This window comes from Falco biarmicus, chromosome 2 (genome assembly GCF_023638135.1).
Source record: "Falco biarmicus isolate bFalBia1 chromosome 2, bFalBia1.pri, whole genome shotgun sequence".
In the NCBI taxonomy this organism is placed as follows: domain Eukaryota; kingdom Metazoa; phylum Chordata; class Aves; order Falconiformes; family Falconidae; genus Falco; species Falco biarmicus.
Genome location: NC_079289.1, coordinates 79469823 through 79484433, shown reverse-complemented (window position 1 = coordinate 79484433; position 14611 = coordinate 79469823). Strand labels below are relative to the sequence as shown.

At 40.2% G+C, this 14611-nt stretch overlaps 1 protein-coding gene across 8 annotated transcripts in view; it reads left to right on the top strand.

The window, feature by feature from the left end:
• The window catches only part of PRDM15 (PR/SET domain 15), a 38840-nt gene that overhangs the window by 11335 nt on the left and 12894 nt on the right, over nt 1-14611 (top strand). For 4 of the 8 annotated variants that reach the window (XM_056329963.1, XM_056329959.1, XM_056329960.1 and 1 more), the window contains exons 5-15: nt 174-426; nt 1615-1737; nt 4324-4422; nt 5198-5428; nt 6134-6269; nt 7940-8121; nt 8750-8844; nt 9775-9862; nt 11261-11428; nt 13017-13111; nt 14191-14322. In XM_056329963.1, coding sequence (XP_056185938.1) covers nt 174-426; nt 1615-1737; nt 4324-4422; nt 5198-5428; nt 6134-6269; nt 7940-8121; nt 8750-8844; nt 9775-9862; nt 11261-11428; nt 13017-13111; nt 14191-14322 — 1602 coding nt within the window. Of the gene's footprint in view, nt 1-173; nt 427-1614; nt 1738-4323; nt 4423-5197; nt 5429-6133; nt 6270-7939; nt 8122-8749; nt 8845-9774; nt 9863-11260; nt 11429-13016; nt 13112-14190; nt 14323-14611 lie in introns of those variants that run through there. The other 4 variants (XM_056329965.1, XM_056329964.1, XM_056329962.1 and 1 more) reach the window with 4 other exon arrangements.

The following is a 14611-nucleotide window of genomic DNA, read 5'->3' as shown; positions in this document are numbered from 1 at the left end:
TTACTCATCTGTAGATGTGACTGATATATGAAACATGCCTGATGCAAGTGTTGAGGCTTTCTTTGTCTCTGATGTACATTGAATGGGAGCCATTGCAAAAGCAGAAAATAAAAATTCTTCTTAACTTTGTACTATTTGTTAGGGTTTTATTACGTAAATATTTTGCTTGGCAGGTGTTCCAGAAGGATGGGCCCCTGGTATATTTTGACACCTCAAATGAAGATGATTGCAACTGGATGATGATGGTGCGACCAGCCACCGAATACGAGCATCAAAACTTAACTGCCTTCCAGCATGACAATGATATTTACTTCACCACCTCCCAGGACATCCCACCAGGAACTGAGCTGCGAGTGTGGTATGCAGCTTTTTACGCCAAAAAAATGGAAAAGCCAGTGCTGAAGCAGGTCACTAGTATTGCCAATGGTATGTGTGGGGGCCTTTTTTCCTTCCTAAGGGCCCAGTCCTGATAGGGACTGATAGTTGCCAAACTGTTGTAGTTGGCAGTGCTGTTTATCAGATAGGCTATGACCCTGAGTTTGGTAGCCTTTAGAGTCAGGCTAACCTGTGTACATGGTTGCACTACAAGAAAAAAACATAGATTCTACATTTTTCACCATGGTATATCTGAGGTTTTGAAAATGGATGGCCTAGTTGATGAATCAGCCTCTTCAGTGTGAACAAACCGGATAAATAGTTCTTATCTAAAGAACTGGTGGTTGCGTCAACATTTCTGGATAGAAGAGCAAAGGAACCCAAGTGTAGTGTAAGTCTAAATGCATACCCAGATTTGCTAAAGAAGCCATTCTTTTTTAATAGTGAAAATGTTTTGGTTTTGCTCAGAACTGTTACACAGTTTTAAAAAAATACTTTTATCTTATGCAGCCTTACGTGGGACCCACTAGAATAAGATAAGCTCAAGAGTGAACTGCCATTCCACATGATCGCTTGTGCATTGTCAAAAAAAGGCAGCAGATATTTTAGAATCTGAATTAGAATTGCTAGAAGTCTTTTGTTCCTCTGCCCCTTCATTTTCTTCAACTTTTGCATTTCTACATTTAAAAGGCATGTGATCCTTTAGCATTGCAAGGGTATTTTCTTTCTGCTCTTGAGTTGGAAGTACTTCCTGAATGGTATTACTGCTACACTGAGTATAATTTGGGGTGACAAATGGCTTGAGGAGAGGCTGTTGCTATCAGCATGCTTTATGGCTCATCTTGATGGTAAGCACAGTCTTACGTGGTACAGCTGAATCAGTGCAGTTAACAGGTTTCTGAATTCTAAGCTGTTTCCAGTTGGTATTGAAACTGAGAGGTTTCATCTTTTTCCTCTTTAGTTTAACCTATTTGTGTATTTTTATGTATATGGGTATTTAGAAATATTGTTTAGGTACATCCTGCTTTCTCTGTTCAGCACTTTCACTTTACAGTCCAGAATATGAAAGGCACATTGTATGAGGTTCAGGCATAAGAATGTCCTGTTTAGGATTTTGCAGGAGAATGTTTTTTGTAGGCCTGCTATAGGGCAAATTTTCTGACTGTGGTTACTGCCCTCAGCACAGAGCAAGAGAATCAAAGGTCTGGAAAGTAAAGGAACTGTTTTTCCTCTTCACAGATATGTGCTTGGTAGTGACAGAGTCTGATAAAGAGGGGAATAAAATCTCTTCAAAACCTTCGTCTGCTGTCTTCCCCCATAAAAAACCGAAGAAATCCAGCATACCAGCAGCCGATCCAGCAGGTATGCAAAATTATGGTATTTGTAAGGGAGGCAGAGGACAGGTATAGATCTGAAGAGCTGTTAGGTGTAGCACTTCTATGTAGATACTATGGTTATATAACTTTCAGCAAATGTTAATTTAGAGAGGATTTGAAAGACTGGATTATTCTTTTTGTGGGCATGGTGCTTAAAATACGTATGCAGGTTAAAAAATGATAGAGGGGCAAATAAACCTTTAGGCAGATGATTTTCATGAAAACCTCAATTCCTGACTTTGGAGGTGGTTATTGTTGGGATGGGGCCTTTTCCAAAGAAAATCTTCAGATACTCTGTGCAAAGTGTAATGATTAAATGATCAGGCTCTAGAAGAAAACATGAGACCATGAGTGAGTGTAAGAACTGTTTGGAAATGACAAGAACATTGGTCATCCCCAAATTAAAATAATAGCAGAAGCCTAATAGCATTCAGACTGTTCTAGATTACAGGAATTCATATTTAGATAAACTTATAAGCAATAGATGCTCTTGGCAAAAAGAACATATGGCTCAGGAAATAACTAGAGGTGTCATAGGAACTCGATCCTCAAGGTCAGTTATGAAGCAATGTCCCCCCCACCTCCGTATTCTGTGATAAGTGGAACAATGAAATTAAGAACCTACTTAACACGAATTGCCGTGTCTAACAGGAAACTCCTAGTGTGTAGGGTGGAGAACAGGATCAAAGTACAAATTCTGGGTTTATTCTTTGAAAAGGTTATCTTGTTAAATTTTGCTTACTAATACTAAAAGCAGCCAGGAGAAAAGGAGGAGAGAGATGTGTACAGCGGAATTCATCAGAAGATCCATTGATTTAACTTGGATACTGTCATAGCTAAAATATAAAGTTGACTGAGGGGTTGTCTTTCAGTTTGGCATCATTGATTTTTCCGGGGAGCATGGGTGACTGGACTGTACTGCACTGTGAAGAGTTTGAACAGCCCCTCCTGCATCCTACTGTCTTGAAAGTCTGACTTCAATAGAAACAAAATGCTGCCTCTTACACTTCGGGAACCCTAAGGTGTTCCCACTGATGTAGTGTTTTGGTGTTTCTAAAACAAAATATGCCTCTCTTAATTCTGACTGTTTGCCTAAAGTCATACAAAGCAGTTGCCAACTGCCAGACCTGTGCTTCCAAGTAAACTTGGTTGCCCTGCAGCTGTCCTGGAAGCCCGAACAAGTGGGAACCTAAACAGGACCTGGCTCTTCCTGGAAAACCCAGTGCACAGCTAGGGTTTCTAGGTTTCTGCCTGAGGCAGCTAAAGGAGCAAGGGAAGTGTGGAGTCGGGGACAATTTTCCAAGACAGACTTCAGTTTTGCAGATAGTGCTTTTTCAGTTTTATTAGCCTGAAACTCCATGAGACAGATACAGTAGCTTACATGTTGCTTATTAATCTTGTTGGGGTTTTTTTAAGCTATGCAGAACCTTGGGGTTTAGGTTTGCTGGTTTTGTCCTTCTGGACAGAGCTCTGAAGATAAGTTCTTTTTGTAGCCTGTGAAGAAGGAATTTCTGGTGCTGAATTGTCTAGTCATTTTTTATTTACTTATTACAGCACAGATGAGATCACACCTCTGTACTGCAGAACGCTTGTAGCAGGGAACCACCTCTGCTTCAGAGAAAGTCTTATTTTTGTTAAAGAGCCAACACTGAAACGGAGGAACTAAGTTTATCATCCCATTACAGATGGGGTCCTCAGGCACAGAGATATGAATGACTTCCTAATGATCATACAGGAAATCTGTGGCAGAAACTGAGACACAGTTTGAATCTCCTGTGTTGCCATTCACCTAAGCCATTTTCAGTGTTGTCCTCCTCCTCTGGAAGCATCTTGTAGATGGTGGAATATTCAGCTTTGTGTGTACCAAAAAGTCTCTGAACCAGTCCAGATTTATCAGATCCTCTTGACAAATTCAGACATATAATCCAAGGACTTAAAAACAATAAGTTATGAACAGAGTAACTATTTTCCTCTTTCTTTTGTTTTTTATTCCAGTTCCATTTTCCCCCAATTTCTTCTTGATCTTCTTTATCTGGTGTGAGCTGATAACATTAATTAAAACATTAATATGGTGTTTTCATAGAAAATCTATTTAATGAAACTGCTCAAACCCAGGTTTTCATTGTCCTCAGCCTTACTTCTGTTAATCCAAATACTCTTACTCTGCAATGCTCTTCACAGAGAGCCAGGAGGCTTCTCCTGCTTTGTCCTCAGCTGACCCAGAAAAGGACTGGTAACCTGGTTTTAAAGGTGCTAAAAATTGCTTTATATTGTGCCTTTGATAATCACAGTTCTTTAGAAAGTGATAAAGAGACTCTCAGGACTTTACAAAAACACTGATACTCTCTCTCCTAGCATCATCTAGTTTCTGTTCTGACTTTTCATCTGATCTGATGTTTCAAGTGTTCATGTTTGGAAAATCCTGAGTTGGTCGCAGCTGCCCCTGTGTGCTTCTTACTGCTTAAATTGTAACTTGTGATACTTGGGGAGTTATTGCAAGATAAACAAAGCTACAGGGATTTACCACCTTCCCATTTTCAAAGATTTTCAGTATTTCCTCTTGTGACTTTAGTGAACGCTTCAGAAGGCAGTGGAGCTGCAGAAGCAGAGTCCAGCCAGTGGATGTGTAAAGTGTGTTCATCTGCTTTCCAAGAGCCTCAGCTGCTGACAGGTAAGAAGTGCTAGAAATTCATGAGAGAGTACTGAGAAGCATCAGGACAATTCTGCTCTTCTTAGAGCAGGACACTGTGAAGCCATGCCCCATCCATGATGCAGTAAGATAAAGTTTTTTATTTTTGTGTTCCTTTAAGAAAAAGGGTAGGTAGAACAGTGATATTTTGGATATAGCAGTGGTCAGTCTCTGAGGAAACAACTGTGATGTTGAATCTAAAATAAAACTGTTGTCTAGAAGATGACGTGAGGATTAGGAATATCAAGGATGGAGAACAGCATGAGCAGTGTATAAGGTCAGTGATACCAGCTTATACTTAGTGATATTGTCTGTCTGGTATTTATGGCACAGATTTAGTAAAGATAATGAGAGACGTTTTTACTGCATTGAATTTACAGCTATTTTATGCACTTTTCAAAAGAACTTAAAATATTTAAGAGCTCTGACCATTCGATGAATAATTTTTGAAAAGGAGACTTGGGCTGCTAAGTAACTTGGGCATTTGGAAAAATGTGTCCATTATTAGGGAGCACAGCCTTTTTGCAGTGATATCGAACAAATCTCTTAAAATAATCCGTCCCTCTGAGTAATTGTTTCAATGTTTAGTAGACTGTATGCTTTTATTTAGGAAGGTATTGTGACTACTTTTGAAATAATTTTAGGTGAATCTGCTAAGTGAGGTTGACCCAATAGATAGGCTTCAGCTGGATCTGTCCCTTTGAGTATTTAATGAGCTTCTTTCCTCCTTACTCTCTTTTCTTTCCCATCCACCCAGAGCACTTACTGAGTCACCTGGAACAAGCTAAAGGTGCCCCCCAAACCAGCCAAAATGAGGCTGTTGCAGAGAAAGCTGTGGAGGGTCCCCCTGTGGATCAGCCAGTGATTTGTGATGCAGCCAGTGCCAGTGCAGATACAGACTCAAGGAGGAAGGCCAGGCGGGGAAGAAAGCCCAAAACAGCAAAAGCGGAAGCACCTCTTGTCGTTGCTGAAGAGAAAGATTCTGCAGGTAAAACAAAACTTAAGAAAATGCTAAGCACATATCCCCACATATGTCTGTATTGATGCCTTCTCAGAAAGGTTTAAAAAGTAGCACAGAGGCAAGATGGAGGTATTTAGTTAGATCACTAAAGCAGATGATTTGAAAACTTTGTTAGTTATTTTGGAGGGCCTTGTCTATACTAAATGTTGCGGCACCTACACTTAATTAACCTGCATTCTTCTGTGACGGTTTTAGTAATAGAGAGGCACAGAGAAACACAGAATAATGGTTATGAGAGACCTGCCTGGCTTTCTGCAAGAAGGAACAGGAGAGAAAGCATCCTCCCTCTGAAGAGGAGATACCTACCTCTCTCTACCTTAAAGTTTATTCTTGAAAGGGGCCTTTTTCAGGGCCTCACCTTCCTTCAGGGGAAGTTCTAGCAGGAAATTCTGTGGTGCATAGTCAACTGACCCCTTAGTGATAGGTTGGAAAGGTAAGAAATCATGCCTTCTTAAGAGGTGTTGGCTACATTTTACTTGACATTCAGTAGCCACTTTACCTTGCAAGTACTACCTACTCGTTAGCAATCAATTATTCGTCATTGGCAAATAACATGTTTGGTGCCACATCTCGCTACAAATTCTGCATTTGAGGTTTGATTTCTTTCTATCTATCTATATTAATCTAGATATTTCTAACTATTAACACTGTATTTTTATGATGTGTTTCTAGTGGAACGTGTAGCAGATGTTGTAACTGAGGTCCCACCAGAAGAGGTGGCCCTGCCTTCAGCTGCAGAAGAGAGGATTATGGAATTGGTTTTAGGAAAGATGCCTAGCACCACAAATAGCATCAGTTCAGTGACAAAGTAAGTGTTCTGGGATGCAGAATTTCCTTTTAGGCTTAATTAAGATTATGTAGCATGAAACAGCTCTGCTCGACTTCTGGACCCACAGATGTTCTTTCTTATTACTGTAAAACTGTGTAATGCTGCTGCTGCTACAAGAGCTGCCTTTGAGTGCCACAAGGATGGCGTGTGCAGTGGAAGATGGTGCACAGATGGTGAGGTACTGGTGGTAGAATTTTGGAGCATAAACAACGAGAATTTCATTTTCTGTCATGTTACTGCTTTTGTTCAGTGTGATTCCAAAAGCCTCCTGCAGCTGCAAGGTGAAACACTACTCCTGTTAAATGTTGGTGGTAAACCAGGAAAAGACATCTTTGCTAAAAAAATTACGCTAACCACTATTACTTTTCAGTCTTTTCATCTTGTAGTTGACCAGCTTGCAGATACATGATTAATAGAAGGCCAGTCTGTTATTTAACTTGAACTTTAGACAAAATATATGAATACCTATAATGAAGAGCAAGAGAGAGTCTGAAAAACAGAGGATGTTACAGACAGTTGGTGGAAAGTGGCCTTGGGAGAAGGGATAGACACGGTAAATGTATGAAGCTGGGCATAAGAAGATAAGCTCAAGGAGAACCAAACAGAAATACTTGAACTATAACTGTCCAAATCGGCATACTAAAAGATCCACCCTCGAGCAAAAAAAGCCCCCTCCCCACAGAACATGTGCAGTGAAAAAGAACTCTGTGCCTTTAAATGGAGATGTGGCTTGTAAGAACTAGTGAGATTTAAGTGTGACTGAACATAATTGTAAACAGTTGTTCAAAGTGTATATGAAATTTTACTATGTGTTAAGAGGTGTGCCAGCTTTGTGGATTTACCACCTAGCACCCGTCTCTGCACAGACATGCAATAAATGGTATCTTGGCTCTGTGTCTGAGATTGGCTCTGTGCACACCAGGTAATGAACTCCATTTGTGAGACAGCAGTCTTAACTCATATGAATGACTTCATGTTGATTTGTGTGTGTCATACTTCCGATTTAGAGCAGTGGGGGGGGAAAGCTTCAGTATATTAGAACCTCAGGGAGACCCTTAAATATATTTGATCAATTTAAGTTCTTTAATGTCGTTTTGTCTTGATAAAACCGGCTTTTAAAATTCTTTTTGTATAATAAAGCACTTGATTTTTCAAAATTAGCTAGTAATGCTATATATTGAAGTTCTTAGCTGATACACAGCCATCAAAAATGCATTCCAGCAGGTGGTTGTGCTGGGAAATAGAACAGTACTGCTTCTTGGCACCCTGCTGCCCTCTTATCATATTCCTCCTGCATGCGACCTGCCAGGCTTTCTAAGCTGAAGTAGTGCTAATGTTTTCAGAGGATAGTCAGAACAGTTCCTTTATGTTCCTCTGAGGAGCCTGCAAAGAGAATCTCTGAGGCTGGTGGGCTGCTGCTTTTTTCCTTGTTTGTGCTGGGTGAAGATAATTTGGAGTTAGCCGCGCTCTGACATCTGCTGCTTCCAGAGGATGGCCAGGAGGGCACCTTGGCAATGAGGAAGCTCCAGGCCCCCTCCCTCCTGCCAGAAGCTGAGCATAACACTCCTTTAGCTTTAGCCAGCTGGTGGGACTCTTCCTTGCAACCTGTGGGATACCTTTCAGTCCCTGCCTTTCTTTCTCTAATCCAGTAGGTTTGCTCATCACCAAAACACCATGTCCCTCAAAAGAAGTTTAATTCTCTCCAGTAGACATGGTATACGGCGGAAGCTGATAAAACAACTTGGGGAGCATAAGCGAGTCTACCAGTGCAGTATCTGCAGTAAGATCTTCCAGAACAGCAGCAACCTCAGCAGGCACATCCGTTCTCACGGTGGGTTGCTTTTACCTCGCTTGTGTATTGATTTTGTCTCTCATTGGCTCCACCATTGAGTAAAGGAACTAGGCTATTGTTAGATACTGGGATACGCAATTTGAAGAGAGCTATTTTTTCTTTTTTTTTTTAACGCTCTCTAGGAAACTCTTAGTTATGCAGAACAAAGCATGAGAAGATAATAGTTGAAAGGTGAAGTTAAGAGTATTTGGAGCTTGAATTTAGGTACATATTTTAAGCAAGGGCAAGGACGTGATGTTTTCTCCAGAATTATTCTTGCCTTTAAATATACACATATGTATCTCCCCCCCCACCTTCACAGGCACATGGGTAACATTGCTATGTAAATGTCACCCGAGTGCATTTTAGCTTGTGAGCTAAAGTTCCAGGGGTCTGTGACCTACTACAAAGTACTCTGTGAAAAATAATCACTGAAAAAGGGTGGGGGAACCAAACAAAATTGTTGGAAAAGGTTAAAATCCGCTACTTGGATCTCCTGTATTACTGAAGTTTCTCATCACTAGCCTGTTTGTTTGCTGTTGCTTGTGCTTTGGTTTCCCCTGTCTTGCCTAGAGTTGATATTATCAGTCACTGACTACTTTCTTTTTATCTTGATTGATCCCCTCAGGTGACAAACTATTTAAATGTGAGGAATGCGCAAAGCTGTTCAGCCGTAAAGAGAGCTTGAAGCAGCATGTTTCATACAAGCACAGCAGGAATGAAGTGAGTGTAAATGACTAGCGGGCTCTTTCTGAGGTTAGGTGAAAATGTAGTGAGCTTCCAGGTGCTAGCTGGGAAGCTTGGGTCAATTATATTTGGGTAGATGTCTGTGTGAATAAGTGAGACAAGACTGATAGGGAGAGGTAACATCTTCTGTTAGAACAGCTGATGAATTTGCAAAGCGTGGACGTGCTTTTGAGTGTACAACTCCTTTTTGTGTCCGAATTTCCTATAGAATATTGTTTTCAGGCATCATTTACAGCAAGACAAGCTGGAGTTAGGTGGACCTGTATGATCTAGAGGTGAGATCTGACTTCAGTTTATGGTACTGTATAGGATTGTTCCAGTCTTGTTTGCTTGTTCTGTTGCATTTATCCCCACCAGACATGCGTAACTCTCTGGGTAAAGGCTGTGTCGTTAAGGGCTACACACATGTGTGTAAACCTACAGTGCTTACAGCAGCAGCACCATGTCCATTGGTGAGGGCCTTTTAGTGCTGCTGCCAATATAAATATTAAACATGCCTCTAGTGGTGCCTTATCAGAAAATATTTCTGTTGCTACTTGGCATCAAGGTCCTAAGTTCTCAGATTGCTGGCATCTGTTCTGGAGCTGAAGGATGAGTCAGATTACATCCTGCTTCTCAAAAATTGTCTCTGTGTTGGACCAGGGGTTGTCAGGAAGACTGTTAAATGCACACAGGGGCATGATCTACTTTTTTTTTTTTTTAATAGAGCTCAGATATAGGAACATGGGAGGATGATATAGTGTCAGAATTTTGCATCAATGTGTATTTGAATGTCCTGTTGAAGGAAGAAAAATGGGAAAAGACAGAAAACAGCAACAAAAAAAAAGTAGTTCAGATTTACAATTTCTCTGTCAGGCGTGACTTGACTTTTTCCCCGCTTGAACATTTACTGTTTGCAATCCTCAGGTTGACAGTGAGTACAGATACAAGTGCAGCACATGTGAAAAGGCCTTTCGGATAGAAAGTGCATTGGAATTCCATAACTGCAGGACAGGTGAGAATGGCTAATTGTTCCACTTCCTCTGGCATCTCTACTCCATTTTGGGAGAACATCCACAAATCCATCTCAGCATAGAAACTGCAGAAGGGCAGTAGGAATTTGGTTTTTGTCATCATCACAACAAGCAACCTGCCCTGCTTCCCTTAAACTCTGTGATAAGTGTAACCACTAATCTGTAGAGCAACACATCCACTTATATATTGCTTTTTTTAGTATCTCCTGCTTACCTGTCTAATATCCTCAGTGGTATTTCATTTGCATGTTCACAGATACCCTGTCACCATCTCGGTTTAATTTTCTTTTTTGCAACTAAGTTTCACTTCATTTATCTGTAACAGAAGAACTGGAAAGGGGAGCAGTACTATTGATTGATTGTAGTTTTCTGGAATTACAGTTTTCTTAGGTTTTTTTTATACTTGGAATAGTTTCTCTAGATTTTTTTTTCTTAGTATCTCTACAACCTGTCCTTTCCTCCCATAGCCATCCCTTGTTGTTACTCGTATTATTTATGTTGAGTGATTTATGCTTAGAAAAGGACATGTTGGTTACTTTTATGGACCCATGACTGACATGATAACTGTCAGTCCAGAATCACCTGCGTAGTTACCCCTTACAGCACTATTCAAAGAAGGTTTTCTCAGTTCCTTTCAAGAGGGTACAGGCTGTGTGAAAACTCAGCCTTATGAAGAATGGAAACTAATGCCAAGTAACCTCGGTATTCATTTTATTCAAAGGCAGCAGCTCATTTTTGCTTTTAGACCAAAATGAGCAGCAGTTTTTGCTCTATTCTTCAAGGCATGAAACAGTTACTTCTTTGTGATTGCTGTAGCATTGGCAGATTCCATCTACAGAACCATGCCTTCATGTTCCAAGAAAAGTCTGAATACTGAATACAAAACAAATTCCCCATAGGCCTATCGTCATGTAATGGTATATTTTTGAGATTTTATACTTTCTTCTGGAGTATTCTGTACTGGCTGGTATTAGAAGCCAGTGCTGGCAGAAGTGTTCTGGTGCTTAGACACAGCTGTTCATGTTATGCTATGTTGCTGTATGTGTAGTGATTTTACCAACATTAAAAACTTGAATCAATTGTAACAGAAGCCACTCCAAGCATAATTTTAATGAATGCTAGATCACAGTGGAAGTAGCCCATGTGAGGAAGTTACAATGCTAGATTCCATGTTCAAGTTAGGATTATGTATATTTGTTGCCTTTGAAAAAAATTTTAAAGTAGAAGAAAAACTTAGCTTTTGCATTTCCCTCCTTAGTCCATACAATGATGGGTTATAGCTTAAAACTCCTCAGATCTAACAGAAGAATTACCTGTCTCACAAACATACAAAACCTGTTTTCGTCTGTAAAGAACTGCATGGTTTCTCTTGCTGACAGATGACAAGACATTCCAGTGTGAGATGTGTTTCAGATTCTTTTCTACAAACAGTAATCTTTCAAAACACAAGAAAAAACATGGGGATAAGAAGTTTGCATGTGAAATCTGCAATAAGATGTTCTACCGGAAGGATGTCATGCTAGACCATCAAAGACGACACTTGGAAGGTAAGTATGCTGCAGATCAATTACTACTCTTGAAATGGCAGTAGAGGTGGGAAGGTTAAGGAAACGATTGTGTATCATATTCTTCTGTATGCTAGCTGTCATTTTTTTTTATCAGTTACCTGATCTGGCGTAGCAAGTTTCAGCAAAATGAAGGACAAGAGTAAATGGCCTCAAGTTACACCAGGGGAGGTTTAGATTGGATATTAGGAAAAATCTCTTCACCGAAAGGGTTGTCAAGGATTGGAACAGGCTGCCCAGGGAAATGGTTGAGTCACCATCCCTGGAGGTATTTAAAAGACCTGTAGGTGTGGCATTTAGGGACATGGTTTAGTGGTGGACTTGGCAGTGCTAGGTTAATGGTTGGACTCAATGACCTTAAAGGTCTTTTGCAGCCTAAATGATCTGATGATTCTATGATTTATTTAACATAATAATAATGGATCCTGGAGGGGAGTTATCTAATTCTATGAAAAACTTTCTAGGAGGGGCACCTACCCTTTTTTTCAGCCTCATGTGATTGGATCTAGTGCTACTAATGGTCATGGGGAAGTTGTTTGGCTTATTATACAGTAGTTTAGACTAGCAGATTTTAATTAAATCTTTTTCTTTCTTTAATTCTGTTCTTTCTATTTAAAAAAACGGTACAGTAACTTGAAAATTTGAAGGCAGATAATTAACTGGCAATGTACAACTGGAAATGACTAGTGTATAAATAGTATAAATCAAATGCTGTATGATGATATCTTTCAAAATCTTAAGTATGAAGAAGAGGTTATACACTGTTCAAAATCTTAAACATATAAAGATTTTATAGGTATTCAAAGACTCTGGAAAAACCTGAGTGATGGTAGGTATCTGAAATATGTATTCTTACCTCTAGTGATATAAAATCATATAAAATCTAAATATAAAATCTATATATAATATATATATAGAGAGAGAGAGATATAAAATCTAGATATGAAATCAGAGGTGATTTTAAAGAAGCAGCCAGATTGTCTAACTTTGTACTGTGGACATAGCTGACTGTCACTGGCCTCTCTTGTGATTCAGACCTTTGTGTCATAAATGAGAGGACAGCTAGAGGATGAGGGGTTGAATGGCAATGGCAAGGCATCTCTTGCTTAGCTGTTACAGCACAGCAGCCCTCTTCCCTCCTGAAAGTAGCAGAGAAAGATCTGAAATTCTCATTGAGCATTAGAGATGATGCTGGGTGGTTGCCTCTCTCATTAGAGACTGCAAGGGGAAGTTTCTGGGCCAGCGATTTGACTGAAGTGCCAAGGCCTACTAGATCTGCCTGTTTCCAGGTGCTGACAATCTGTGCCTGGTTTCTGACACTTTATGATTGGTGTGCTGAACAATAAGCGATAATATTCAGTTCAGCAGACTGCTTTTATATTCTTTAGGCACCGTTTTAATTTAGAAATCATCCTTTTGTTAGCAACTAAATTCTTCATTGAGGCTTTTCCCATGATCCTAAATGATCCTCTTCTCTACAGTATTCACCTGAAAGGGCATGCAGATTGGAGTGGAAAACCATGGTTTATTTTTTTTGTTTTGTTTTTTTGATGGGGACTGTTCTGTTAAGGGGTGAGGCGTGTGAAAAGAGAAGACTTTGAGCACAACACGGAAAACATGGTGCGCTACAAAAAGGAGCCTTCGGGATGCCCTGTGTGTGGGAAGGTAGGCGCCTTTGCCAGCATGTGCCATGTGAAGCTCTGCATTGTAGCTGCAAGGATACTGCAGGGGTATGGTGTGCCTCAACCCAGCTCCTCCAAATGAGTTACCGTGGCATAACGAGTTGCCACCCATGTATTAAACCACAACAGCAGCCTACCTAAACCACAACACAGCCTGCCAAAAGGTTGAGGTAAATTACTTGCACTGAGGTATATGCCAAGTCAGATTACCTCGCAGCTTGGACAGGCATGTGGCTTGTTACCAGCAAGCCTCGCCATCCAGCCACGACGTTATTCTTTAAACTGCCCAGCTCCATTATACATCCAAGCTCACTGTGGCCATGCATGGTGGCAGCTGTCAGGACAAAGATAAGAACAAAACTACTTTTCAGGATATGTAGCACAATGTAGAGTGTAACATGGCCACTGTCTGTCAGTGAAATCTCATGGCTCATGTTATTTACAGTGAAGCTTTTCTTCTGGAATGTAAACAGTTGGAGTTGACTGTGATTCCATGGTGTAGTCATGGCACTGTTGCATTTGGGTATTTAACACTCATGAGATTAAGTTGCTGTTATCACAGGTACAAAGACTGTGAGTTTAACTAGTGATTTTATAAATGTCTAATGATTCATGGTGCAAGACATACTCAAGCAGCTCTTAAGTTGGTGTGTAGACCTTTGGTTTTGATACTTCAGATACGTTACATATCAATGAAGGTAGATTTTGTGGATGTGTCTATTTATAGATAGGTGGAACATTCATGATTCAAAAGGCATTATAAAGACTAAATATTTCTAAATCTACCCTGTGTAATTCTGCTGCAGCTTTTTTGGAAGTCCACCTCTGATGAACAGCCAATTTCAGTCAGTTCCTTGGAACTGTACACCTGTATTTTGCTGTGCCAGTAGTTTCTGGGGTAACCTGCTGGCTGGATAACAGGAGCCCCTACATGTTTGTGGTCAGAATGAATGAAACAGGACAGTAAATATGTTCTGTGCTCTCCACTGGATAGCTTGTAAAGAACTCCAGCCCTGATGGACATTATACAAAAACCATTCCTTCCTTCTTCTTTTCTTTTAGGTGTTTTCATGTAGGAGCAATATGAACAAACATCTTTTAACACATGGAGACAAGAAATACACTTGTGAAATCTGCGGACGTAAATTTTTCAGGGTGGATGTGTTGAGAGATCACATTCATGTCCATTTTAAGGTATTGTGCTAATAATTTATTAGAAAAGTTACTTGGCAGACATGTAAACGTACCAATATATTGAGACTGTTGCGGCCACGTGTTCATACTGGCAATACAACAGTGGTTATGTACTCTGCGCAGTGATGTTTCTACAGCAGCTTAACATGAGTTGTGTTCTGATTTACCCATGGCTCTGTTTCTACATCTGGATTGCTACGGCATATATGGACCAGTTTAAAGCAGGGAGAATAACTTAACAGGAAGGCTGCAGACAGATGTATTGTTCCAATTGTAGTTTGGTTGGGCT